The sequence below is a fragment of the Canis lupus genome, chromosome 21 (genome assembly GCF_048164855.1).
Source record: "Canis lupus baileyi chromosome 21, mCanLup2.hap1, whole genome shotgun sequence".
Classification (NCBI taxonomy): domain Eukaryota; kingdom Metazoa; phylum Chordata; class Mammalia; order Carnivora; family Canidae; genus Canis; species Canis lupus.
Window position 1 is genome coordinate 49,225,853 of NC_132858.1, and position 26,463 is coordinate 49,252,315.

At 42.3% G+C, this 26,463-nt stretch overlaps 3 protein-coding genes and 1 long non-coding RNA gene across 9 annotated transcripts; 2 read left to right on the top strand and 2 right to left on the bottom strand.

Annotated features, from left to right (window-relative positions):
- Nucleotides 1-171: 171 nt before the first annotated feature.
- C21H7orf25 (chromosome 21 C7orf25 homolog) lies at nt 172-4,208 on the bottom strand. Of its 4 annotated transcripts, none has more exons than XM_072791656.1 (2): nt 4,076-4,208; nt 172-2,336 (listed from the first exon to the last, which is right to left on the bottom strand). In XM_072791656.1, exon 2 carries the CDS (start codon nt 2,313-2,315, stop codon nt 1,050-1,052), a length of 1,266 nt encoding a protein of 421 aa, XP_072647757.1. In that variant the 5' UTR covers nt 2,316-2,336; nt 4,076-4,208; the 3' UTR covers nt 172-1,049. The 4 variants fall into 4 exon arrangements, with proteins under 4 accessions (XP_072647757.1, XP_072647754.1, XP_072647755.1 ...); XM_072791653.1 differs by lacking the exon at nt 4,076-4,208 and adding an exon at nt 3,631-3,781; XM_072791654.1 differs by lacking the exon at nt 4,076-4,208 and adding an exon at nt 3,631-3,729 and having other exon boundaries at nt 172-2,714.
- Nucleotides 3,987-12,289, top strand: LOC140613169 (uncharacterized). Of its 3 annotated transcripts, XR_012014331.1 has the most exons (4): nt 3,987-4,183; nt 4,598-4,741; nt 7,211-7,397; nt 10,938-12,289. It is a non-coding gene; the product is annotated as an uncharacterized lncRNA (long non-coding RNA). The 3 variants fall into 3 exon arrangements; XR_012014329.1 differs by lacking the exon at nt 4,598-4,741 and having other exon boundaries at nt 3,990-4,183; XR_012014330.1 differs by lacking the exons at nt 3,987-4,183; nt 4,598-4,741 and adding an exon at nt 4,955-5,048.
- PSMA2 (proteasome 20S subunit alpha 2) lies at nt 8,215-18,860 on the bottom strand. Its single transcript, XM_072791657.1, has 8 exons — nt 18,716-18,860; nt 14,653-14,729; nt 13,828-13,960; nt 12,285-12,407; nt 11,482-11,563; nt 9,918-9,991; nt 8,584-8,641; nt 8,215-8,496 (listed from the first exon to the last, which is right to left on the bottom strand). Exons 1-8 carry the CDS (start codon nt 18,754-18,756, stop codon nt 8,380-8,382), a joined length of 705 nt encoding a protein of 234 aa, XP_072647758.1. The 5' UTR covers nt 18,757-18,860; the 3' UTR covers nt 8,215-8,379.
- A 102-nt stretch (nt 18,861-18,962) lies between these two features.
- On the top strand, nt 18,963-24,394 carry MRPL32 (mitochondrial ribosomal protein L32). The gene is made up of 3 exons (XM_072791658.1): nt 18,963-19,134; nt 21,207-21,388; nt 23,854-24,394. Exons 1-3 carry the CDS (start codon nt 19,005-19,007, stop codon nt 24,106-24,108), a joined length of 567 nt encoding a protein of 188 aa, XP_072647759.1. The 5' UTR covers nt 18,963-19,004; the 3' UTR covers nt 24,109-24,394.
- Nucleotides 24,395-26,463: the final 2,069 nt, after the last annotated feature.

The window sequence follows — 26,463 nt, forward strand, 5'->3', positions numbered from 1 at the left end:
CACCAAAGAGGTCAGGCTGTGGCAATGTGTTCTGATACTGGCTCCTATACTTGGCTTTGCATTAATACTTAAGCTCTAGGACTAAATGTCCCAATTTTTAAAATACGGTCAATACATATCTACTTTGCTAATTTATTTTGTTTTGTTGCAAATAAAGCACCTAGGGCAATGTGGACTTAAAAAAAATTTATTTTTAATTACAACTTGTCATGCAACAGGCATGGAATCTCCCCTACCACCGTTTCACAAGAGTGAAGTAATGCAGTTGTCACTTGCACTTGCAAAACAAAGAGTAAAGGCAGTATTTATAAGTCAAATACTTGCAGTATGGGAACTATTTGTACTTAAACGTAAAATTTGAATTCTTTTAAAATTGTTTTTATGATTCTTTTACAATTTATTCAAATTAACATTTTACATTAAATGTCCCAGTTTTATAGTAGTGGGACTATCTTTTCACAAAGGTGTATCCATAGGTTCATGGGACTCACAAGACCAGTATTCACTTTATTTTCTTCTGTTATTGTACTCTTTGTAAATGCACCAACAAGTGTATGCCTGACACACAGCAATCAAGGAAGTTTTTCATTAATAGCCAAAACCTTATAATCTAAAATTAATTATCAACTATTACTTCCCAGCCTCGACCAACTGATGAACCAATATAACGAAAAACAAGCTTCAGTTTTCTCCAGATATTTAATGCGAGACGCGGTGTAGCCCTATTCCAAGAAATGCTGATTACCACTAGGGTGTTGTTGCCCTTACTGAGTCAAATAAAAGTACTGCAATACAGCTAAAAGCTTTATATAGATGTATTTCTGTTCTTAATTGCTATAATGTAGACACTTTGATAAATAAGCTTGCCTCTTGTGCTTTTTCTACTTTAGATTATATATTTTAGAGATGACACACAATCCACTCCACTGGTTTAAGAGCTTTAAGTATTATTTTTACTATAGACCTTTTCTTCCTCCCCATTTAAAGACGGGAAGACCCAGCCTTTGGTATAAATAACTTATTTCCATGACAATAGTTAAAGGCTATCATTAGTGTTCATTGTCAGTTGTGTAGTCTTTTGGTAAGGGGGTGGCTAGAGCCTCTTTGCTTTCAGTAAGTGCTCTGGGCTGATGGATAAACACACTAAATTTAACACCCTGGTTGTTGGCAGCTCTGACAAAACCACTATTGGCAGTCATTGTGATGGCTTTTAGAGTGTCTCCTGTCCCAAAAATGGTTAATGAGCGGCTATTGATTTTTGAACTGGCCACTAGTCTCAAGGCACGCTCAGAAGGCTGGTCTGGCACCACATTAATCTGCTTAATTAGCATAGTGGCCCTCTCTCTCTCCCCGGGTCCTCCTAAGGTATCTAGAATAGACTGAAAGTCCTTGACAGCAGATTCACAAGCAAACAACTCCTTGTCCTTCATAAATGCCTCCAGCTGCGGCAAAACCTGCTCTTTCCTCTCTTGCTCTGCTTGTTCAGTAAGCACTTTCTCTTTGAAGATAAAGTGGCAGCCTCCATAGCTAAGGGCAGATACATATGTAATTAAAGTAGTAATGTCCAGATTGACTCTTTTGCACACATCGACCTTAATTTCTGTTGGAAATGCAACACTTGCTAGAATATTTTCTCGGTCCACTCTGGTCACCTGCAAAAGTTCTGGGCCTTCGTCATCCGACTCGCTCTCACTGGGCTGGAGCTCCTCAGGGTGATCTAACAGAGAGTTAACCGCTACTATGTCTCCTCTCACAGATATGCCCATTTCTTTGAGCTTCTCTGCCATGGGGCTGGAGACACTGTTGTAAAATGCAAAGATGATGTGAGGATTGCTATACTGCACCGGCTGCTGGTGACTGGCCTGGAGGAAGTCTTCAGCCTGTTCAATGACACTTTTGTCACCATACTGGCCCCTGCCCAGCCAAATGTTGTGGAGAGCTTCTGCCTTTCGGCCAATGGCCTTCACCCACGTATGACCACCATTTGCGACGACATCCACGACGAGGGTCTGCTTCTCTCCCAAGGAATCTGTGTAGCCGAAGACGTGAAGGACACTAACAACTTCTTCCAAGTTTTCTGCTGATTCCACAATGGCTCGTAGGTGTGTTAGATTGGTGCTCTGTAAATGGGATTCCTTAATAGCTACTTTCCCAGCTTCCACTTTCTGTAAGAATTTCAATTCTGCCTTCAATTTGCTGCACAGCTTTGCACCACCTTCGATGCCGCCTTTTCTTGATCTAGAAAGGGACTCTGCTCTCTTGATCAGTTCCTTGGCAATGGCGATTCGTTCACAGAGCATGGAGTGTGCAGACATGCTGACAGCATTATTCCTTTCCTATGAGAAGAAAAGAAACAAGGGAAATCGAAACAGTCCCAACAATTAGGGCAATGGACTCCTCACTGAAGATTATAAAACTTCCATCTAGCAACGGGTCTGAGTCTATGAACCTAGACTTCTGCACGACGGCTTCTGAAGTGACTCCCTCCTCTGACAACAGGACAGGGTAACTCCTCTACTCCTGAACTCTTTTTTTCCGGTATGCGGGGTTCTGACACACTTTTTAGAGCTTTATTTCTTCCCTTTGAAAGTCCTGTTCAACGCGTTCCAGTCCGAATAAACCGCGGGAGTTTATGTCATAGGCAATCTACGACACGAGGGCTTCCCTCAGCAGCAGCTTTACTGTTTGCTGGTAGAGCAATTTTAATAAAAAGGCTTGGAAAGTGAAGAGAACGTGATTACATTACAACATGCACACGGCTAGCTGGTCAGCAAACTGTCCAAACCAGAATCGGGGACCACGGGGACCAGTCGAAGCCCTCCCGACCGTGTCCTCGTCTCCTCCTGCGGGAGCGGGTCCCCTGGCCCAACGGCCTCGCGCTGCCCACGGGCACTCGGTACCCCGGTGTCCCGCCCCCCCCCCCGGGAACCCGCTCCACGTCCCCCTGGGACGCCTGCAAGACCGAGGGCCCCGCCCACCTCGGCTCCCGCCCAAGGGCAGGAAGAGCCCGAGGACTGGCTGCAGCCCACCGGCCAGGCCAACGCCAGGGAGCGGACACCCGGAGGAGGAGGAGGTCGGCGGGGCCTTCCTGGAGGGGGGCTTGGAAGGAGAGGGGAGGAGGGGGGAGGGAGGAGGGGGGGGAGAGGACAGGGAAGGGGAGGAGGACGGGAAGGGGAGGAGGGAGGGTAGGGGAGGGAGGAGGGGGAGGACGAGGGGAGGGGGAGCAGGACGGGAGGGGGGACAGGGGGAGGGGAGGGGGAAGAAGGAAGGACTGAGGGAGGACAAGGAGAGGCGGAGCAGGACGGGGGCGGGCGGAGGGGAGGACAGGGGGAGGGCCCCCTCCCTCGCGGTCCCCCCTCACGGGCCCCATGGCGGCCCCCCCACGTCCCCCCTCGCGGCCCCCGCCCAGCCCCCCCTACCCCCTCGCGACCCCCCCACCCCCCCCGTGGCCCCCCTCCCGCCCAGCCTCCCCCCCCATCCCGGCCCCCCCACCCCCTCGGCCCCTCGCGGCCCCCGCCCGGCCAGGCCGGCCCACCCCCGCCGGGCCTCGGAAGGGGCGCCGCGGCCCGCTCCCTCCCTCCCTCCGCCTCGCCTCCCCGGCTCCTCCCCGGCTCCTCCCGGGCTCCTCACCGGCAGCGCCGGGACCGCGAGCGCGAGCAGGCAGGCACGAGGCACGTGCGCGCGAGGCCGGGACCCGCCGGGAAGCCCCGCCGGGAGACCCCACCCCGCTCCGGCCGCCGCGCCGCTCAGCCCGCGCGAACGCCGCCGCCGCCGCCGCCGCCGCCGGAGCCTCCTGCGTCACGTGGCCCGGCGCCGGGTGACGCCGAATCCGCGAGTCCCCGGCGGCTGCGTGGCCTCCCGAGCGTGGCTGACGCTAACGCGGCCGCCATGTTTGTTGAGGGCAGGCGGCTCCGCCCCCTCCCGCCGCGGGCTGAGGCTGCGGCTTCGCGGCCGCCCCGCCGGGGGGAGGAGCGCAGCCGAAGCTCGCGGACTGCGGGGCGGGCTGACCCCGCGCCCTCGGGGCACAGGTCGTGCGGTTTGGTGGACCCCGTCCCGGGAGCGCCCGGCCACCTACTTCCGCTGTCGAGCTTACACCCCTGCCGAATGGCAGGCAGGGGTCGGTCCTGCAAAAATGTTGGGCTCGTTTTAATAGAAGAGGAAACAGGCAGAAAGCTCGTCTGAGGTCTCCGGGCGGTTAGGGCGGTTAGGTGCTAGAGCGGGGACTCGGGATTCCAAGCCAGCACTTCCTCCTGCACAATTCTGGGCTCTTCCCACAAAGTGGGAGGAGACCAGACCTGCGCTGCCTTTCTGATAAGGACAAGGGAAGGGAGAAGCTTGTATTAGCCTAGTAGGCGGATTGTAAAAACTGAAAGGGACTGCAAATTAACAATCCTGCGTGTCCCTGCTTCCAAACCTTACTTGACCGCTTTAGGAAAGGAAACGGAAGAAACTCGCAAAAACAAATGACTGCACGTGAGCTGTCAACACATTTTTGTTAGACAAAGAGCAATAGTAACACTTACTGGATAGTTATCGTATGGCAGGCGTTATTCTAAGTGCTTTTCACATAGGGACTTATTTAATCCTCTTCACAAAGATCTATTTTAAAGCTAAGTCCACCAAACTCCAGGCAGTGTCTCTGTAAATGGAGGAGCTCGCACCACCATGGAGTGAAGTATCTGCAGCAAGTGACTCACAAAGCAGAACCCAGAAAGGCTTTAGAACTGCAGGTGCCTAGAAGGTAGATGGGGGGCAAGCAGTGAGGCAGGAGTGAAAATGGGCACTGCTTACAGGTCTGCTTACAAGAACAAACACCTGGGTTCTCCCTCAGGTTCAGTGCAGCTGGGCGGTTAGCCATCCTTCCCCTGGCAGAAGCCTGGAGTTTACCATGCTGAAGGCAGGGAGTCAGAGGGGCTCTGGACACATTAATAATGACAGTTTTCTGTGCCCCTCCCATAAACTCCTCTCCCCAAACCTGATTTTTCTCTGGAGAACTGAGCAAATGAAAGACCAGAGAGAAATGGCTTATAGCAGCATCCCCACAGTAGGTAGGTTTGGGGCTCACAAACATGGCACTTCCAAACATTTTTGTTTGGAATTTGAAGTAAACCAGAAAGCAGAACAAAATGGTTCTTACAAGTATTCCATAACTAGCATCCTCAGATAAAAGGTATATCATTCATGAAACATGAGGACTTTAAGAGGAGGTAACAGTGTAAGAAAGTTTTTCAAAATTAAAAATGATATCCCCAATTTTAATGTATCAATAAGAGTAGAAAAGGGTGGGTAAGACTGCACTAGAATGTACAATAAAGACAGGTGAAAAAAAAAAAAAAAAGACAGGTGAAAAATAGAGCAAAAAAGGAAATTTCTCAAACACTAGGAAATTTACCAAAACAAAGAGCTTGGTTTCTACAGTGGACAAGCCTACTGTATGCTCAGCACAATGTTACGAAACCCATAGGATGACACGTCACCGAAATTTCAGAATGCTGCAGATAAAAGGTCCTAAGAACTTCAGAGGGGGAAAATAAGTTATAAAGAACTTGGCACAAATACACAACTGCATTAGGTTTCTCATCAGCAACACTGGAATCTAGGAGTAATGCCTGCAAAACGTGGAGATCATTTCTAACCTAGAATTTTTAAACCCAGCTAATTAGGAGAGAATATAGTTTCAAACCAGTAACTAGCCTGGATTAAAGAGAATGAGGGTTCCAAGAGAGAAATTTCTGGAGGTGTTTGGAGAGGAGGGGGGTGCTAGAGGATTAGGGAGAGAACAGTTAGGATCACTTGATGTGATATACTGAGGAAAACAGTATGCAAAAGATTTTACAGTCCTTTTGGGGAAATCTGAGATTTGGTGACTGCTACACAGAATACAAAAAAGTGAGGCAATTATCACCTCCAGGAAAATTATTCAGGAAGTGTAATCACGGTGTACTTACCTAGCCATAATAAAAACTTCTAAACTCAACATTGTGATCTAATTAAAGTGAGGCAGAGAGAAAGCGGGGGGTAGGAAGTTGTGAGTTCTAAATTCTCATCTTGCAGAATATAAAATTTACGTATTGGCTAACCTTCAGGAATCCAAAGAGAACCGGATTAAGCCTATTTAAAATATGGAGGAAAATACCTGCTGGAATACATAAAAAGTTAAAAGTCATGAAATTCAGGGGCATGGCCTTTAATGAGGTGTTAGAATTATCCAACTTTTTCAAATATGCTCACGCTTAGGAAGCTATCGTTCACTTGGGTGTTGAAAAAGAAGTGAGGTTAAGGACTGAGGTGGTGCTTTGGGTCCATAAACATGACTGAACAGATGAAAACTCCTTTGATCCTTATCACCCACAGCCCAGTGAACCAGCACTCAATAATTATAAAGATCAGTATTATTCCCCTTCCTTATTCCCCCTTTCCAGCTCCCTCCTGCCCCTACATGTGAATTTTAAACATATTCCATGTTTCATAACTAAATAATTATTTTGCAAGCTTAAAATTCGCAGTTTAGTGAGGAACTAGAAAAGAAAGGACAGAACAAATGGGGGCAAAATTCTTAAGAGTGGGAAGATACAAAACAAATGAAGAACAGAGAGAGGCTATGAACATTAGGAACACTGTGGTGATTAAGGAGACTGAAGCAGCCCAACTGCACAAGCTAGAATGACTGAGGAGTTGAACATTCAGGGATGCAGGGGGATCACAAGACCAAAGAACGGAGTTCCCCAAGAACTGGGATAGAAAGGAAGGGCTTAAATTTAGAGTCAATGAAAAGAAATCAACTGAGAAAAAGGTAGAAGTGTTCTAGGCAGCTTCAATTGAATGAGGCTTTGCGTTTAATGGAGCAAGAGCCAGAGAACAGAACATGGACAGACATAGATCTGCTTCAGTGAATTCTTCCTCCCTTTATTCTGTGGACTTTTTCTGTTAGTCCCCAGTAGGAAATCTACATGTCCTTAACGTGCCTGCCTTCTCTTTCCCTTTCTTGGCACTCTTCTGGTTTTTGAATAGAGATTTAAAAACAAAGTCAAAGACAGCTCAACCTTACAGAGTACTTGGCCATGAACCCTACAGGCCTTTCATTTGCATCATCAATTTTGTCCTTAGAAAACCCTCTGAGATAATTACTTTGTATGGTCATTCAGCCAGTAAGTGGAAGAGTTAAGACCTGACCCAAAAGCCATTCCTTTTTACTATGTTCTCTTTCTAGTGTGCCAGAGTCTTAATAGACCAAGAGCCTATAGGAGAGATGAGATAGGGCCTTCAAGAAAAACATTTTGACATCAAAGATCAAATTGCCATCTCCCATAATAATGCTGCTGTCACCTGTACTAAGTAAGATAAGGAGGCTTCGTGACAGTAAGGAGAATTGGGAATCCTGACCAAAATCCTCCAAGGTAAGTAAGACTTTTCTCCTACACTCAGCTAAATCTTAAAACTTTTTGAGCCACATTCAAATCATGGAACTGCCTACTTTATGTTTGTTGGTAAGAAATGATGATATTCATAAACTCTGTTCCGTGGACCGGACTTATAACTTATCCTAAAATGCCTTTTAAAAAAAAACTTAAGCAGTATGTCTTCACGTATAATGAAAACAGAGTTCACATTATTTGCCTGCTTGTATGGGCCTTAATTTGCAGTAAAGGTTCTGATTACACTGTGGTTACATGAATGAGGGAGAGCCTTAAGCCATGGTTTTGATGTTTAAGTATTAGGATTTTATTTCCAGCACTTAACGTTCATCCTTGGGTGTAAGAAGTCTAGTAGAATCTGAGGGGCTCTTTTTAAATATTTACCTACTTGCGATGGAGAAACCAACGTGAACCAATACACCATTTTTTATTTACTTACATCACGGATCTCCCATAGGAAACCCTTCAGCCTAGCACCCTTCACAGCTCTAGTGCAGTCCTGGGGTTTCACTGATCCACATCTAACGATGCCTACAAAACACCTATGCTATCTGTCTTATCTCATGAATCTTAGAGCTTCTCTCAGCTCTAAATGCAATGATGTTTACTAAAATCAGCATTCTGCTTTACTGACTGAAAATATCTGACAGTAAAGAATGTAACAAGACTTGACTGAACCAAAATTGCATGAAGAATGAGTTCACCCTTCTGCTCTGCAGTGTAGTTTCCAGAAGTCAACTGTGATAAAAAGCAGGAAATCACTATTTTAAAATTTTACTAACTCCTAAAAAGCTAGAAGTTGGATTTAACAGTTTATTATGATTTATAAGTATCATTTTAAAAACATCAGTCCATTAAACCATGTAGAAATAAGTATGCAAAAAGTCTGCAAAACAAAACATACTTTAAACATGTTTAAGTAGAGGGATTATCTGAAATTCCAGATTTTTCAGTCACTTGGTTATTATGCTATGGCAGCCAAGTAATCCTTAACTTCAGTCGGAGTGAGCCTTCTGAATCCAGCTTCATTGCAGATTCCAACCTCTATGTTGTCTTCTGTCATTTGCCCTTCAAAGCTTTCCTATTGAAGAGAGAGGGCAAAAGGTCAGTTTTCCAAGCACTTCATTATAAACTCATTATAAGTCCCATTGTTAGAAACTGTGCTAACCTTTAGGGTTAATATGGCTGTGTGAATGGCATCTTCAAGTTCCAGGTCTTCATTATATCTAAAGAATTTTTTTGAAAAAACAAAAAACAAAAAACAGAAAAACAATGATTTATGGCACAATTTACATTTTTTATGATTATTTCAACCTGACAGCAGCAGCATAAGAATTCTTAAAAATCTAAAACACTCCTAAAAATAAGCTACAGATTAATTCTTTTAGTCCATTCACTGAAATAAGCTGTCCCCAAATAAGAAACTGACAATTATTTGACATGCATTCCTATCATGAAGCTTGTAACCATAACAGGAGTATAAATATTTTAATGTAATCAGAATGTGGTGGCAATATGGTAATTGTTTTAAATAAAGAAATCAGACCTTTGCTAAAATTTCTTTTATTTTTTTCTTAGAAATGTTTAAAGGCTCACTATTAAGGCGCTTTAAAAAAGATTTTAGAATTATTTAAATTTACCAATTAACCTCAGGTTTAAGATTTTTAGTAATTTTTTTTCCTTAAAGGTTTTATTCATTTATTTGAGAGAAAGAGACAGAGATACTGAGATAAAGCATAAGTAGGGAAGAGAGGAAGAAGCAGGCTCCCCACTGAGCAGGAAGCCTGCCATGGGGCTCGATCCCAGGACCCCGAGATTATGACCTGAGCCGAAGGCAAATGCTTAACCAACTGAGCCCCCCACGTGCCCCAATTTTTAGTAATCTCAACATTATGTGAAAAATGTACTGAGAAGGTTCATCTGTGGGTTACAGGCAATTACAAACTTCTGCCATTCGAAATGTAGACATGCTTTGGGCTACTAATGCTGAGTCTGAATACAGCTGGAAGGAAGAGCAATTTGTTGTGCTAGGGTAGTGACAGCGGAGTTTTACATAATTCCTCACTATTTCTCAAGCACATACATCATATATTTAATCTACCATGAATACCAGGTATTTGGCTTCACAATTATTTTCTATAATTGCTATACTGTAAACTGTTATCACTTAACTCACTTAAACTTTCCTCCCAAATTCTTTACTCCAAATCTTTTTAGATTATAGGAGGAGAAACAAAGTCAAAATAGAAACAACATTTAGGAAACAACTATAAGAATAAAGAAAATTTCTTAAAAAATATATAATATTACCACTTAATATATTGAAGACCAGGGAGCCAAGGTGGAGAGAAGTTTTTGTTTATTTATAACCACACTATACAAATGAGTGTTTGAATATAAAGTAAAAAAAAAAATCTGTTTATCAGATTCATGATATTAATTATTTAAAGAGAATTGAGAACCATAAAGTAAGCTTGCTCAATCTAGTTACCGTAAGCCTACCTTTTCTCAAGGAAAGTCTTCCCATTCACATAGTTCTTTCCCATTGCTGTGGCTTTCCAGGCAAAGTAAGCTCCCTAATCAGGAAGAGAAGACAACCATAAAACCATATTTTAAATCCTTAATCTAATTATAGCACCCTGCCATTTCTTTTTTTGTTCTATAAATTTGTATCTGACTTCTAAGTTCACAGAATATTTAGTGGAATGCAATGGATAATGTCAGAAAATAGGCTATTTTTAGAAAAGGAAAGTAACAAAGAGACATGAAGAAACTTCTGGAGGTTATGGAGGAACTTCAGTTATTTTGATTGTATTCAGGTATTTACACCTATCAAAACTCATCAAATTGTACACTCTGTATATGTGTAATTTATGGTACAATTTATGTGAAAAAGTCAGTTAAAGGAACAGGTTAACCTAAGGCAAATAAGCAAAAGTATTATTTCAGCTTACTAGGATGGTTGAAGGACTCTAATAAAAGTCTGATGAAAAATGGTGAGCAAGTCTTTATTATTGCTGGATAAATTAAAAAGAGGGCATTTCGTTAAAAATATTTCATAGTTTTGATATTTTGTAATCTAACGTTAAATGCAAACAGCAATTTATTTTATATAACATGGCCTAATCTACTGAAAAAATACATACACGCAAACACACAAGAAAAATACTGAAAGAAATATATCAAACATACTTTAAAAGAAATAACCGCCTTTTAGATAGAACGGAAGGAGAGGGCAAAAAAAAGAATCCTGGACCCCAGGGATGGTGCCTTCTGTTACCCCACTGGAAAGGAAGGGAAGAGGGTTTGTCATTTAGCTTCAGCAGCTCAGAAATGGGTAACAGACACTGTTACCTCCCAAAATGCTGCTCTCATTTAAGTAACAAACAACCAAAATATTTTTCTTTTCTTTTCCAGGCTACAAGGTTAGAGTGTAAGACTGACTCAGAGTGAACTTGCAGTTATTTCATGATCCACAAATTCTAAAAATTCCATTCCTAATCATGAAATTTTTTCTTCCAGTTTTCCTCATAGCAAATAGGATACTTTTGGAGCAGGAGTAGCATCTACGAACACCTTCTAACTCAGATACCTATCTTTTGCCTTAGAGGAGACAGACTCACCCACTTTGCAAAACATTGGCTTCAAGAGTTACATCTGTGTGTGTGTGCAGGAAGAGACATTGAAGTCAGCCCCAGGATTAAACAGATGGCAAGGAGTACAGCACTGTCCTCCAGACACAAAGCTTTCACCACATTTGTCAAAGTAACAAAATTCCACCGATTTAAAGAGATTTGATAACTATTTCAACAAATCATTCAAGTATGTGAAGTTAATGGATAAGAGAAAGCACCAGAACTGAGGGCAGAACTAGTGTACCCTTTTCATCAGAAGACTGAATTACCAACATTTTAAATATGGAAATGAATATACACTACTCCATAGTTCTAAAGTCCCAATGAATATGAAAAAAGGACGTACTGCTAAATTTTAAACTTTGTGGTCGTTTTTATTAGATGTGCAGAGTATTTTAACAAATCCCTCCAATATGTCTGATGATACTTACAGATGGATCTGACTGAAATAAATACGGTCGCCCCTCATTCCAACCACAAATTAGTAGGGAAACTCCAAATGGACGAACACCACTAAAGAAAAGAAAACATGAAATTATGGTGTGAAGTCAACCTAAGGATTTACTAATCCTCTTAAGTATTAATAAAGCAAATCATCAGGTAGAATGAATTAGACTTGGAAGTTCCTTAAAAAGTATTTCCTACCTTTCTGAACAAATCAATTCAAAATGAATTCTCTTTATGGTGCTAAGGAACATTAGTCAAATCATTTTGGTAAATGGAGGAACACAAATATTGGGGTTAGTTAAGTATGGAGTTAACATTCTGTGTCTTAACAGAATGACAACTTTCAACAAATGCAGCTTTTCCACTTGCTTTACGTATCAGCAACTCCCTTTATCCTACCTCATCCACATGTAGCCCAGATTCCAGAAAATTAAAAGAATATAGATGTGTCAGAGAGCTATTGCTTTCTTCATGTGCTTATAATCATTCTGGTTGGAAAGATAAATTTGGAAGCAGGAATAACTGCCTTCCCATAATTAAGTGTTTCAATCCCTGGGCTAAAGGACTTTATCTAGAAGCTGCCTTCTGCTATTGTGTTGACAGCAAGAAACCACTCTACTTTTTTCATTAAGAAAATATTCTAGATCCAACTGAGATTAGATATATTCATCAGAGTGATTTTCTTTACTTATTAAATAGAGCTAAGTCCTCTTTTTAAATATATTCACTCTTCTAAAACAGTTTCTTTTCTCTAATTCATGACACATTTCAAATAAAATCAACTTACCCTGACTGAGTGTATTCTTGCATCACTGAAGCTACTCTCTGTACCAGCTGAGCTGTGGGAATGGGTTCTTGGTAAACGAGATAGTATTGCTGAGCAAGTTTTCGAGCTCTGTGCACGAGCACTCTAACAGACAAGGAAGAAATAAGATTTCATTAAAACCTCTATACTTGGCTACCTAATGACTCTTCTCTTATAGGCATATACCTGCAGCACAAGTCTTACATGTATCTATGTAATGGGAACGATCAGCTCAAAGCTAGTCTTGCTCTGACATCTGATTCCAGTTAACAAGAAAACATCACAGCAACACAGAGGAGCTGAGCCATAGGAAATGGGACAGGGATAAGGCAAAAGGAAGAAAACTAAGGACAACGGGTACCAGGCAGCTCAGGAATAGATTTAGTGTACACAATGGGAACTTTCCCTTCCTCCATGGCTTCTACCCCGTTTCCCAAGGGTAGTCATCCTGTTTTGCTATCTCAGTCAAGCCAAAACAAATGCCCATATGACGGTGCACGTATGTATGTGTAAACACACACACACACACACACACACACACACACACACCTGGACGTCCCACAACCCACAACCTGGGACGTATGTTTCTCACTCTGCTTCAATCCTTTCCACAGTCTGCACTTCAAAAGAGTACCCTTCAGATATTAAGGAACGGCCAGAAACTATTCATAAGTTTAAAAATTTCATTAAAAAATATTACTACTCCACATAGTAATCAACTACATTAGCAAGACAAATAGGATGTACCTTTACCCACTCCTGTACTGCGGACATGACCCATGGACATTACCCGTCTGTAAGATTCCCGTCCTCTCAGTGTATTCCATCAGTACGCTGTGGTATCCCTTCCACACAATAGCAACAGCATCTACTGTAGTGAAGCCTGACCACATTCAAGCAATACTATTGCTTTTTCTGACTCATTAAAGTGAAAATTTGGTTCTACCTGTGTTGTTTCCAAAAAATCAGGAATGAAGTGATAATACTCCTTTTACTTGTTAAATGACAAACATAGAAAGCTGCCAATCTCTTTCAACTTGCTGGTGCCCTGACATAAAGGCCCTGATGTTTCGTTTCAGTGGCCTTTGTAAATTCTGTTCCTTTGCTAAGAACAAAAATAAATATAATGGGGTTACCTCTGAATGGTAATGCTTTCTTTTGCTCCTGTTAACTTTTTTAAAAATATAGTTTATTATAAACTTGTATTGCTTTTGTTTTTAAAATGCATTAGAGCACAGCACAGCCTTTGGATGATAGAAGAGGGGTTGTGATCACTAAACAGAGGTTAAGAGAAGTACTGATCTCCTCTTTTATCACAGTGCGGCACTGAGTTATCCTTAAAGCAACCCTTAGTGTATTCCTTGCAGACAAGCTAAATTCGGTTGCTAACGATGCTGCTGTTGGTAAACAAAGTACAAAAATAAAGAGTTGGGAGATTAAAGGAAAAACATCCCTGATTTTTCTCCTCAAAGTACAAATGATAAACAGTTCATAAAGTGGTGAAAAAAAAATAGTATAAAAGTACCTGTAATCTGGGCCCATGCCACTATACACCAGGCCTATGTGCTTGGTAATTGGTTCCACTTTGTGGACACTTCGCTCATCATACAGAATGGATTTCTGTTTCTTCTCAGTTGCTAATACCACACCATTTGCGGCTTAAAAAAAAAAAAAAAGTGCTAAACGTTTAATCACTTAAAGACCCTGCTTCCATAGTTTTCTAATTACGGATGCAATTCACCCAAACCTCTTTATTTCCTCTTATTTATAAAACCTAAGAAATGGTAAATCCATTTTCCCCTTACTGGTCATCTATATTGTGCTAAGGAATCCTTGTAGCTAAATGCATTACCTAACATCTCTTAAAGTATTCCAGGACATCTAGGAGTCCATGTGTTTTAAAAGACTTCTGCCTATTTGGCTATTGTTCTTATAATCTGAAATTTAATGATACAGACTTCAAAAAGGGTATCTTTAGATTAAGTTTTATAATTAACATTTTCTGTTATATAAAGGATAAAAACTGCCAGAGAATAATGATGTATATATCAGTGGAAATACAAAAGAATATTCAGTTCTCTCAATATTCAGAAAGACTGTTGGTTATTATAACTAAGAGATAAAGGAGCTATGTTTATTTTGAAAAAAATTAATCATCTTCTTAGACTTATTACTTAGGCTTCTTAGGCTTATTACTTTCTTTAAACTTCAAAATACTATAAATCAACAGAAAGAACTGTTAAAAATTATGCTCCCCCAGCTATTTATTTGTATTAATTACTCATTAATTCCAAAAGAACTTTAGGATAACTGTTAACAGGCCTCTGAAATAAATGAAGCATTTAATTACCTTTAATTCCAACTGAAGGGGCTCCTCCAGCTACAGCAGCCAATGCATATTCAATCTGGACAAGTTTACCAGATGGGCTTAAAAAGAAACAAAGGCATTTGCTAAATCCACGTATTTTCAAATATGTATAATAGAAATATTTCTTAGAGCAGACACATAGGTCAAATCCATTAACCAGATACCAAGGAATAGCTGGGCTTTCACATATTGTTGCTGTACAGAAATGGAGTTTACCAGGCAGTTTGAACACATAGTGAAGCATGTTATCTTTCCTTTTTTCCCACTTCTCTGCTTCCTAAGGCAGCAGCATCATTACCGTTGCCTTTTACCACATCACAACCAGTGACTTCAGGCAAGTTATTTAACCCCACTGTGTCTCAGTTTTCACATCCATAAAATGGGGGATAGTATAGTACTATCAAAAAATTGTTGTGAAGATGAAATAAAGTGATGTCTTTTGTTCCTGGCACAAAATTAGCAGTCAGTAAATACTAAATGGTAATGTTATTAAGACACGTACCTGTTAAATACCAAACAACAGCATATGTTTTGTATGGGTGGAGTTACACATTTTAGAAAGTAGGCATGGCCGGAGAGGTAAGACCTACTTATCACCCAGGACAAAACATTTTCTACAGAAAGCTATGAGCTGGTGATACTTAACATAGCAGATTGCATGGATTTCATAGCCAAATACTAGCCCTGAAATGGCTTTTAAAATCATACTTTGTTTCACCAGTTGTTGAATTAAAATCAAACGTCACAGACTTAATTTTACAGATAAAGTTTTTGAGTGAAAGTAATTTGTCTAAAGTGACCTAGCTTGCTTCATAGCTCCGTGTACTAGTGAAAATATAACCTTGAGTTTCAGAAGGTCATTCATTTCATCTTCATAAAATTATTGGAAACTCTGTCACTCAAGCCTCAACTCTGTTCCAGACACACAGACCACTCTCAGAATTCAAAAACCCCTTTGACAGGTTAACACCTCTGTCTGTAATGCAATTCACTCTTGTCAGGGGAGCTCTCTCCTGGTCATCCTTCACTCTTGCGCAGAAACTTCACGTTCTTAGAGAAGCCGTCCTGACCATTCAGAATAGACTGAATTCCATACTTGCTCTCTGGCTAAGACTTATCAAGCTTCCATTATTCTCCACAGAGCGTGAGGAACAGTGACTGGTCAGTCCTCTAGCATATAACCTAGTGCCAGGGGTCACAATCATCTGGCTGACAGAAACACAACTAGACCTACTTATGGAATAAGCCTAGGTGTGGCAGTCTAACGAGTCTTAAATGACAAAATTTGTTAACTTGAGTGAAATAACATCAATAGGTCTTTAAATTTTTAAAATTAAGCTGTACATGTTTTCCTGTTATTAGTCACTATTTCAACAATTGTATCGTGACTCACTGGATCCATGCAGCTTTCAATTATTGTTCAACATCTAGCTCAAATATTCCTGGGGAACATTTTAAGGGCTCAGGTAAGCTTTAATATACCTCCTCTCTGTTCGCACAATCACCTGCATACACATCTACCACTGCATCTTCCTATATGACAGCTCACCAGTCTGTGAGCTCACAGAGCAATCAACCAACCATCTTTGTAGTTACGCCAGCAGCTCATTCAAGTACCGGCATCCCTATCTGGGATACTTGATACAGCCTTCTAACTAGTTTTCCTCTATTCCACCCCCACTTCACTCCCCCCAGCCAAAGCTACATTGTACCATATCTCCTTTCACTTAAATCCTGTAATAACTTCCTGGTTCACTTAAAATACAAACTTCTTATTCTGGCCTACGGGCTCTGCAAGAGTGGCCCTACCTGCACTGACTCCTTGCTCACTATGCTTCAGGATTTTTACATAATCCTCTTTTCTCTGTCCACCAGTCTCTCTACCCCTAAGTCTTCAAATAGTTGGCTTTTTTTTTTTCCACCTTCTAGTCTCAAAATTCACCTCCAAGCATTGGCTTTTCCTGACTATCCAATCTAAAGTTATATTTCTTCTTTTTACTCTTTTAATAAAAATTCCTGAGTAAGAGAAAAACTTTTTTTTCAGAATGAATTAGTAGACACCAATTTGTTCACTCATTCATTGTTAATATCCTCAACTGAACGTAATCCATAACAACACTTTTTCATCCTAGAATATAATATAGCGCCTTTCATTAATAGTTTAGTTCTGACCACCAACAGGCTAGAAACAAAATTTTTGAATCTAAAACAGACTGAACCAAGGCAGCCCCGGTGGGGTGGCGGTTTAGCGCCACCTGCAGCCGGGGGTGTGATCCTGGAGACACGGGATGGAGTCCCATGGGGCTCCCTGCGTGGATCCTGCTTCTCTCTCTGTGTCTCTGCCACTCTCTCTCTCTGTGTCTCTATGAATAAATAAAATCTTTAAATATACATATACATAAATGAAACCGACTGAACCATTATGTTAAAAAAACAAATTTAATACATTATTACAGATGGATTCAGTCCCTGATGCTATTTTATGTGTCCGCTTCACGTATTCTAAAGAAAGGATTTATGCTTTCTTCAAGATAAAGAACCACGTTTGCTTTTTCCAGAAGTATGAAGTGATTATTTAGCAACTCTTATTCTCTACCATTGTGTATCATTACAGACAAAGGTTTAAAAAAAAAAGCCCTCATTTATTACTGAAAACTGCCAAGTGTAAGGAGAGTATTTTAAGAAGACACATGTGGTGATAATAGTGTATTAATCTTGTCATTGTAAAGAACTCAGGGGGGCAGCCCGGAGGGGCTCAGAGGTTGAGCGTCTGCTTTCAGCCCAGGGCGTGACTGCGGGGTCCCAGGATCTAGTCCCACGTTGGGCTCCCCATGTCGGGCTCCCCGCATGGAGCCTGCTTCTCCCTCTGCCTGTGTCTCTGCTTCTCTCTCTGTCTCTCATGAATGAATGAATGAATGAATGAATGAATGAATGAGTAAATAAATAAAAATCTTAAAAAAAGAAAACTCAGTTTCTATAAATAAATATCTTAAAAAAAAAAAAAGAAAGAAAACTCAGTTTCAACGTGAACTCAGCTGCTCATCTAGGACCTTGGACGAGCTATGTAATAATGTGTTCGACCTGTGGGTTAGTTCACCCGTAATTCGCTGAAATAACGTTCACATCCCACAGGGTAGTAGAAGACATGGGCAGGTTAAGTCGCACCCGCCCCGCAAGAACTCAACAAGTCGGATCCCGCTTAGCCTTCGGCTGTCAGAGAGAAGAACTACCCGTCAACCCAACAGGAGACTTCGGATCTGTAAGGAAAGCGGTCCAACTGAAGCATCACCAGGTCGATGTGTTAAAAACCCTTCACTCGTGGGTTTCCTTACATTGGGAACAGGAGTCCATCTCAACTGTGCAGTTCGAAAAAAACATACTTCTCGGCCCACTGTTCTGAAATAAGGAAAAGCCTGCGACCTTCTGTAAAGTGAACATACCCCTCGCCGTCCCCCCCCCCCCCAAAGGCCAAGCGGCCCAGGGGTCGGGGCCCGGACACCAGGGGCGACGGGATGAGCGCGCTCGTCTTCAGTCCTTAAACTTCTACTGGCGGGGGTGGGGGGAGCCCGAAGCGGGAAGAGGCTTCGAAGCGCCAGAGGCTGGGGGCTCACCCCAAACTGCAACGAGGAGGTTCCCCGAATGGAAAGAGGGGCCCGGGGCGCTTGGCCAAGGTCCCGAGCTCCATCCAGAAGCCCCCCCGCCAGGCCTACTCGGCTTAGGGAGGCGATCCTGAGTTCCCAACGGGACACGCGGAGGCAGCCGCCCCCGCAAAGTGCCTTATTCTCTGCTCCCCGGAGCGAGAGTAAACCCTTGGTGTTGGCCTTCCCCGCCGCGGCCCCAAGGTCTCCCCGGCTTCCCGGCGCCGCTGCTCCCAGGCCGCGGGCGGGCCACGCAAATGACTTTGCAAAGTCGCATTTCCGTCCCTATTTCCTACTGCAGTGCGCCCGGGAAGCATCAAGCCCGAGGCTAGAACGGAAAAACACCGGGCAAGGGGGGAGCTCCTACAACCCCGGCCCCACGGAGGACCCGGGGGCTCCTTCCATACCTGAATGTAGTCAGCGAAAAGCTGTAACCGCGCTCCGCCATCTTTGCCTGGAGTGCCAGAGCACAGCCGCACACATGCGCACTGGAGCCGCTTGCTTCCCATTTCCCCGCCCCGCTCCTCCCGTTCTCTCTCTCTGATTGGAGGAGAGTCAAGAGCCGCTCCAGGGACATGCTGGGAGTTGTAGTTCCAGCCGTCAAGTTGGCCGACTCTGCGCCTGTGCGCATGCTCGAGGCTGGGAGCGGGGGGGCGGCCCCAGCAGCCCGGTGGGCGTGGTCTCCGGGCGGGAAAGATGGCGTCGCCCATGCTGGTGCTTGTGGTCCCGCGGTGGCCGGCGGCCCGGGGGCTGCTCAGGAACGGTTGGGAGCTGCTACTGCGGACGCTTCAGCAGAGCCGGCCAGGCCTCCCCGGGCCTCCGTGGGGTACGTAAGAGAGGCCGCGGAGGGGGAGGAATGGGAGGAGGGGGCTCCGGGCAGCCTGGCGGACGCGGCGTATAACCGCGGGAGGGGACGTCCCCAGGCCGGACTCCCCACCTGAGACTACAAGCAGCTGGTTTGGCCACCCCCCGCCCCCAACCCTAAAAACAGAAAAAGCCCTCTGCGTGGCCCAGTGCACGCACAGAGCGTAGCTGAAGCAGGGCGCCTGGGTGGCTGGGTCCGGCCAGCGTCTGCCTCGGGCTCAGGTCGTGGGGTCGCGCCCCCGGGGTCGTGGGGTCGTGCGGTCGGGCCCCGCCGCGGGCTCGCTCTCGCTCTCGCTCTCGCTCCCGCTCCCTCCATCTCACCATCTCCCCATCTCAGGCAAATAAAGTCCTGCATTAAAAAACAGAGAGAGAATGTAACCCAAGCCTATCAATTCAGAGTATAGGGTCGCCGCGCACTCTCTGATTTTTTTAAAAAATATTTTTATTTAAGTTTTTTTTTTAAAGATTTTATTTATTTATTCAAGAGAGACACAGACACAGGCAGAGGGAGAAGCAGGCTCCATGCAGGGAGCCCGACGTAGGACTTGATCCTGCGACCTCGGGGGTCGACCTGGGCTGAAGGTGGCACTAAACCGCTGGCCCACCCGGGCTGCCCCCATTCTACCCTTCTTTTCTTTTCTTTTCTTTTCTTTTCTTTTCTTTTCTTTTCTTTTCTTTTCTTTTCTTTTCTTTTCTTTCTTTTCTTCTTTTCTTTTCTTTTTTCTTTTCTTTCCCTTTCCTTCCCTTCCTTCCCTTCCTTCCCTTCCCTTCCCTCCCTCCCCTTCCTTTCCTCCCCTTCTTTTCTTTCTTTCTTTTCTTTCTTTTCTTTTTTTTTAAATTTATTTATTCATGAGAGAGAGAGAGAGGCAGAGACACAGGCAGAGGGAGAAGCAGGCTCCATGCAGGGAGCCCGACGTGGGACTCGATCAGGGACCCCAGGATCACACCGTGGGCGGAAGGCAGGCGCCAAACCACTGAGCCACCCACCCAGAGATCCCCTTTACCCTTATTTCCAAGGTATCCTGAACATAACACCGAGGGAGTGTGAATGGAGAGCCCATGATATGCCAAAGTGCTTCCTGGGAAATCTCCACACCATCCTGTTAGGAAGCACCACTTTTGGGCCGAAGGAGGAGGCTCATGAAGGTCCCCAAGGTCACACAGGCCAGCGGATGGGGCCCGTGCTGTTAACCACTTAGCTAGGCTTAGCAGTTATTTTTAACAGGTGAATTGGAAAGGAATACCGGTTGCTAACTGGTAGCTTTGTGGATCTTTAAGAGTTCCTAAAGGATTCCAGGTCTGAGGAAGAACAAGGAAAGGATAAAAGGTCTTTGATTTTATAGACAATTTAGAAAAAAAACTGAAACTGATAACTCATATAAGTAAATATTATACAGAGTGGTGAGCCAGTCCCTTTCTTCAGGGAACCGACAGTAATAGAATAATAATATTCTATTATTCTAAATGGAACATTATTCTTAATAGAATTATTATTCTTAATAGAATAATATTCTATTCTTCTTCATAAGAAGAGCTAAGTGACTTAAAGGGCCTACCCACTGTATGACAAAGGAACCAGCTCAGTTGGAATATAATAAAAAGGGGCCAGGAGGCGGTTGTCTGAGGCCAGGGTGGAAATACATTTTGGAAATCGCAAGCTTAGATTTCCTTGTAAGGTAAATAGGAACTGCCTACCGAGTAGAACGTGGACAGTTTGAGTGGTTTATTCATGTTTACTACTAAACCCCTGGGGTCTGTATTTCAGAAGGTAAGAAACTTGGTAAAATTTCAGAGATTCATTTCAGCCAGTGCCCCTAAGAAAAAAGTCGATTCGCGTTGTTTAATATTGCTTTCTGTATGAGTTTTAGTGTATGTTAGTAGCTAAGGCTTCTGTCAAATGTCTGTTGAGTGTAATGTTATGAATTTTACATATGTCTGTTGCTGTATCACTGTTGATTGTTAAGGAGAATGATAGATGTAGAGTCATTTAGAAACTAGAAATCCATCCGATATTTCCATGTTATGTTTTTGTAGGACCCGCATTAGCAGTCCAAGGTCCGGCTGTATTTACAGAACCGGCACATGACACCAGTGGAAGTAAGGAGATTTCCAGCCTTTTGGATAGTATCTTCTGGATGGCAGCTCCAAAGAACAGGCGCAGCATTGAAGTTAACCGCTGTAGGAGAAGAAACCCACAGAAGCTTATTAAAGTTAAGGTAATACATTGATTTTTGTGGGTGTGCTTTCTCTCTTATTCATCGCTGCATCTCTTTGTACTTACGTAGCCTATGAGTAAATCATTCTTAGAGCTTCTGTGTGTACTTTCCTCTGGCCTAAATAAGAGCATTTTCATTGTCTATGTTTATATGCCTGCTGTCCTATAGCCTAAATATTAGGACCACAGTCAAGGAGAGAGTTTGGAGTCTGGACAGAGGATTAGGTTGTGAATAACCCATGTGACGTGTGTTATGAGCTGGTGTTTTGGAGTCATATATGGGTAAACATCTTAATAATGGCAGAGCCTAAAATTGTTATTTTTTTTTTTAAGATTTTTATTTATTTATTCATGAGAGACACAGAGAGAGAGAGGCAGAGACAGGTAGAGGGAGAAGCAGGCTCCATGCAAGGAGCCTGATGCAAGACTTGATCCCGGGACTTCAGGATCACGCTCTGAGCTGCTCTGAGCTGAAGGCAGACGCCCAACCACTTAGCCACCCAGGCATCCTTAGAGCCTAAAATTAAAGTCAGAACAGCGGTAGGTATTATGGATCTCAAGTTTTACTAACTGTTACATATTTATTATGTTCTTCACTGTGACAAAATACTGTGAAAGAAAATCCTTAGGTAGGTAATAAAAATAGCTAACATCATTTAAGTGCTTGTGACGTATCTAAGCGCTTTATACCTCACCAGATCCTCAAAACAGCCTTCCAAAGTACATATAGCTCTGCTGATTTTTAGGATGAAGAAACTATGGCAAAAAGAATTTGGCTGTAGTCACAAACAACTAAGTGGCAGAGCCAGGATGTGAAGCTAGACAACTAAGTGGCAGAGCCAGGATGTGAAGCTAGGCAGTCTGATTCTTGAACTTAGCATTTTTCTCTTAGAACTTTCTGGTGTGTTCCTGTCCTCAGACAATTCCAGATCTCCACACCCATTCTCCCTCTCTCCCTGCCCCATGGATATACTCTTCAGTGATCTAATAAACAGAAATTATAGTGTTTATTACCTTTCATTTGTTAACTTATGGCTTTCACAGCCATGATTTGAGTTACTTTTTGCCCCATGACACTCCGCAGCAGCAGCACAGTGTAGATGAAGCTCAAGAACAGAGAACTGACTTCATAAACTTCCAGCATTTCAGTATTAAACCTCACCCTTAGAACTTAAGCCAAAAAGTACTACTGAGTCACATTTGGAACTCGACTTAAAGTCTGGAACTGAAAAGTTTGTCATTAAAATAATAATATATGCAATTTGGTTGAGAGAATTTATGATTTTAGGAATGAGAGCTTATACCAATCTGTTTCATGATTCCCCTCACTGCATTTATTCTGAGGGAAAAGAACGGTACCCTGTGGATTCATTTTCTTCACTGAATTGTTTCTGGCCACACATAGTATATTAATGCTAGTGCTTTAATGAGGAGGAGAGCACTAACTGTGGGTATGGCTCCCATACTTCCAATTAGACCTGGGGTCGAAATTGGGGAGGCATGTCATTTGTGAGATTTTTTTTTCCTCCTTTCAGAAAATGAAATTCTTTTTTGTCATTGCCTCACAAAGGTTTGTATGTTAATCTTAAGAAGTGTTTGGACTTTCTTTGATGTTCCTATTTACAATTTTTTCTTTTCTACTTTAAAGCTACTTTTAGAACATACTGAAAAGATTTCTTTAAAGGTTGCAACTGTCTTATTAAAGTTGGGTAGATGTGTGTAAAAACTCATTCTCAAATTGTAGCATATTTAAGGGATTTTTACATTAAGGAGTAATCGGTATTCATTCATAAAAAGAAAAAAGACACCATGTAACAACTATTAACACATATATTATACTACACCATAGGCTTCATACAGGAATTTAAGTTACAGTGATGAATTAGGGGCAGCCAACTGTAAAGTTTGTCACCTTGTTTTCCCCAGGGGTAGATTGAAGGAAAAAGGGAGTTCCCTTTCCCTGGTCTCTTACTAATTTGCTAACTATATAGATTGCCCCATTGTGTTGAAGGACTCCCTATTAGATGTTTAGTATTTGAAGGTGGGGAAATAGAGTATCATTTTACATAATATGATTGCTGTATTTAAGTAAAAATGTACCAAGTTCATAGTTGGTAGAGCTGAGTTCTATCCCACTTTTTCTATTAATTCAAACTTGTTTGTCCTCAGTTCCCTTATTAAAATGACATTGAGGGGCACTTGGGTGGTTCAGTTGGTTCGGTGTGCAACTCTTGATCTCATCTCAGGTCTTGATCTCAGCACCATGAGTTGAAACCCCATGTTGGGCTCTGTGCTGGGCCTGGAACCTGCTTAAAAATAAAGTAAGGTTGAACTAGATGGCATATGACCTTATGCAACATGAGCAGCCCAAGAAAGTTCAAGTGTAAGCATGATTCCTGTGCATGGTCACATGTGCATTATTTTGCTTGTTAAAATATCTTTTCGTTGTTTTTTGTTTTTTTAAAGAACAATATTGACGTTTGTCCTGAATGTGGTCACCTGAAACTGAAACATGTCCTTTGCGGCTTTTGCTATGAGAAGGTGTGCAAGGAGACTGCAGAAATCAGAAGACAGATAGGGAAACAAGAAGGGGGCCCTTTCAAGGCTCCTCCCGTGGAGACTGTGGTGCTGTACACAGGAGAGGCACCGTCTATACAAGATCAGGGTAAGAGAATCATTGAACGAGACAGGAAGCGACCATCCTGGTTCACCCAGAATTAAGACCAAAGAGGTTTGAAGAGGATAACTTCATATAAAACATTTGTCCTGAAAGGGAGGAAAGATTTTTATTCTCTTGTTGGTTTTGTGCTTGTTTTTAAATCATCAATCTAGTTTAAAACATCTCTCGAAGCAGTTAGTTTTGTTTGGGTAATTTGAAGAATAAACCAGGAGTAAACTCTGAAAATAATGGTTTATACAGAGACACAACAGAGTAATATGTTTCTGTTATACTGAATATAAAATTTCCAGTACAGAAAAATAAATGATTTAAAATTCATAATAAGAATTACGTGTTTTGGTTCTGATTTTGTCTGCCAGTGATTTTTCTTACACAAAAATACACAGATACTTTCATTTAAGTAACACTTAGAAGTAGGTTATTATTTGAATTATAGTTTTTTCTTTTTTTTTTTTTTAAGATGGTGGTTGTGGCAGTAAGAGGACGGTTGTGTTGTGTTCTGTTCAGTTTTGTTTTAGCAAGTTAAAATTGCCTTTGGTAGAATTCGCTTTATATGGGCTGTATTACTGTTAATTTACTTAGAAATAGCTCTTCACATTTTACACTAAATCAAAATGACATTCAGAATTCATTAGATGGCTCATGGGATTTGTATTTTATAGTTTGGGAAGAGGTTTTTAAAAGGAAATGTGAGTAAATTCACTAGTATACAGAACATGTATTACGAATGTTGTGTGTTTCATTTTTCTTCTAGTTTATCCTTTTAGTTTGTTTTTTATTTTATTATTTTTATAATTTACTATAAAGCGATGCCCTTTTTAACTTAACGTAATTCATTTAAAATTTCCCTCTCTCTACCCCATTCTTGTATTTATCCGGAAGCGAAAGTTTGCTATTTTATGTTTCCTGCCTCATTGGGGGTGGGGAGGGAGGTGAGAGAAGTTATTAAAGCACACTGAGAGGCGCCACTGGGTGGCGCAGTCAATTAAGCATCAGACTCTTGGTTTTGACTCCGGTCATGATCTCAGGGTTCTGAGATGAGCCCTGCTCTGTGCTCAGTGGGGCATCCTTAAGAGCCCCTCCTGCCCCTTTCCCCATTTGTGCGCATGCTGGCTCTCTTGAATCTTTAAAACACACACACACACACACACACACACACACACACACATACACACACTGAGTTTTGTAAGTAAGGGACTTACAGTTAAATGGAAAATCAGTAGGTAAAATAATATAAAGCCTAAAGATATATTTAAATAAAACACATGCCACATTAGCCTGAATAGTTACTGGAAATAGGCAATGAATTCAATTAAATTTTCTTTTCCTTGAAAGAACCTTCATGGATAAATCTTCATAAGGTTAGACACATCTTCCAGAAATATACAACTATCTTGCTACTAGAAACTGAGGGCTATTTCTCCCATGGGACTTCATAATGACGATTCCATGGTGGAGTAATCCATGTTAGTATTCCTAGAAGTAAAATGAATCCATTTCATGAGGTACAGTATAGACCAATACTGTGTTGAAGTACAATTTAGTAAAAGCAAATCCTTAAAACTTCCAAAGTATTGGAATCCCACTAAATAACTCTTGCAAAGTTTGGCTCTATGTAAGCATCAAATTGGGATCCTAGAGGGACTGGTTATCCGGTATTCATACTAAGGCAATCCTCCACAGATAATTATTTCTTAAACTCTGACAAGCTTTAGCAGTACAGTGTGTCAAACGTAAATATACTTCAGGTTGAATCCGTGATTCATGAAAGCTGAGGCCAGCTCAGTACACCCCTGAATCTTCCAGGCCTACTTCGCATCTCAGCTGACTGGTTAGCAGATCGTTGCACAGGGCGCCCCTCGCTAACACATTGTCCTTTGAGTTAGCGGCCTGTTCTACATGCAGGTAGACCTAGTGAGCATATGTGGATATGCTTTTGTTTGGACAGATAAACGTTCTATGAAGTACATCCCCAAATTAGCAAAATGGGATGTCTAGTTTCTCCTAGGAAACCATGTCCTAAAAGGGAGTGTTTGTCATTTTGTTGAAGACGTTGTCCCCTTAAAAGTTCTCTTTGAAATACATTTTATTATTTCATACTACCAGGTTTTACTATCAGGAAAGAAAGCATGATGAATTTGAATTAAATCATGTATACTGATTTGTTAATTTTTCTGAACATTGGAAATTATCCTCCTCCCTGTCTGCCCCCTGCCCTCAAGATGTGGAGACATTTTACCAGGCACTTTGGAGAACAAGTCTCCACAGCATTCAAGTCATGTTATGGTTGGGAGATGCTGGCGAGGAGCTGCATGTCCCCTCCGAGCGTAATGGTACTCCCCTCCATCTTCCTGGCTCCTCTTTACCCAGGTCCTAGCAGATTACCAGTTTCTAAA

What these genes read in the sequence shown, in the direction of transcription:
- PSMA2 (XM_072791657.1), bottom strand. Translation starts at nt 18,756, where the DNA reads ATGGCGGAGCGCGGTTACAGCTTTTCGCTGACTACATTCAG. An exon ending in CCCTTCAGTTGGAATTAAAG is followed by an intron (nt 13,961 to 14,652) that starts GTAATTAAATGC and finishes TTTTTTTTTAAG; the next exon opens with CCGCAAATGGTGTGGTATTA. An exon ending in CAAGAATACACTCAGTCAGG is followed by an intron (nt 11,564 to 12,284) that starts GTAAGTTGATTT and finishes TCTTTTCTTTAG; the next exon opens with TGGTGTTCGTCCATTTGGAG.
- C21H7orf25 (XM_072791656.1), bottom strand. Translation starts at nt 2,315, where the DNA reads ATGTCTGCACACTCCATGCTCTGTGAACGAATCGCCATTGCCAAGGAA.
- MRPL32 (XM_072791658.1), top strand. Translation starts at nt 19,005, where the DNA reads ATGGCGTCGCCCATGCTGGTGCTTGTGGTCCCGCGGTGGCCGGCGGCC. An exon ending in CCTCCCCGGGCCTCCGTGGG is followed by an intron (nt 19,135 to 21,206) that starts GTACGTAAGAGA and finishes ATGTTTTTGTAG; the next exon opens with GACCCGCATTAGCAGTCCAA. An exon ending in AGAAGCTTATTAAAGTTAAG is followed by an intron (nt 21,389 to 23,853) that starts GTAATACATTGA and finishes GTTTTTTTAAAG; the next exon opens with AACAATATTGACGTTTGTCC.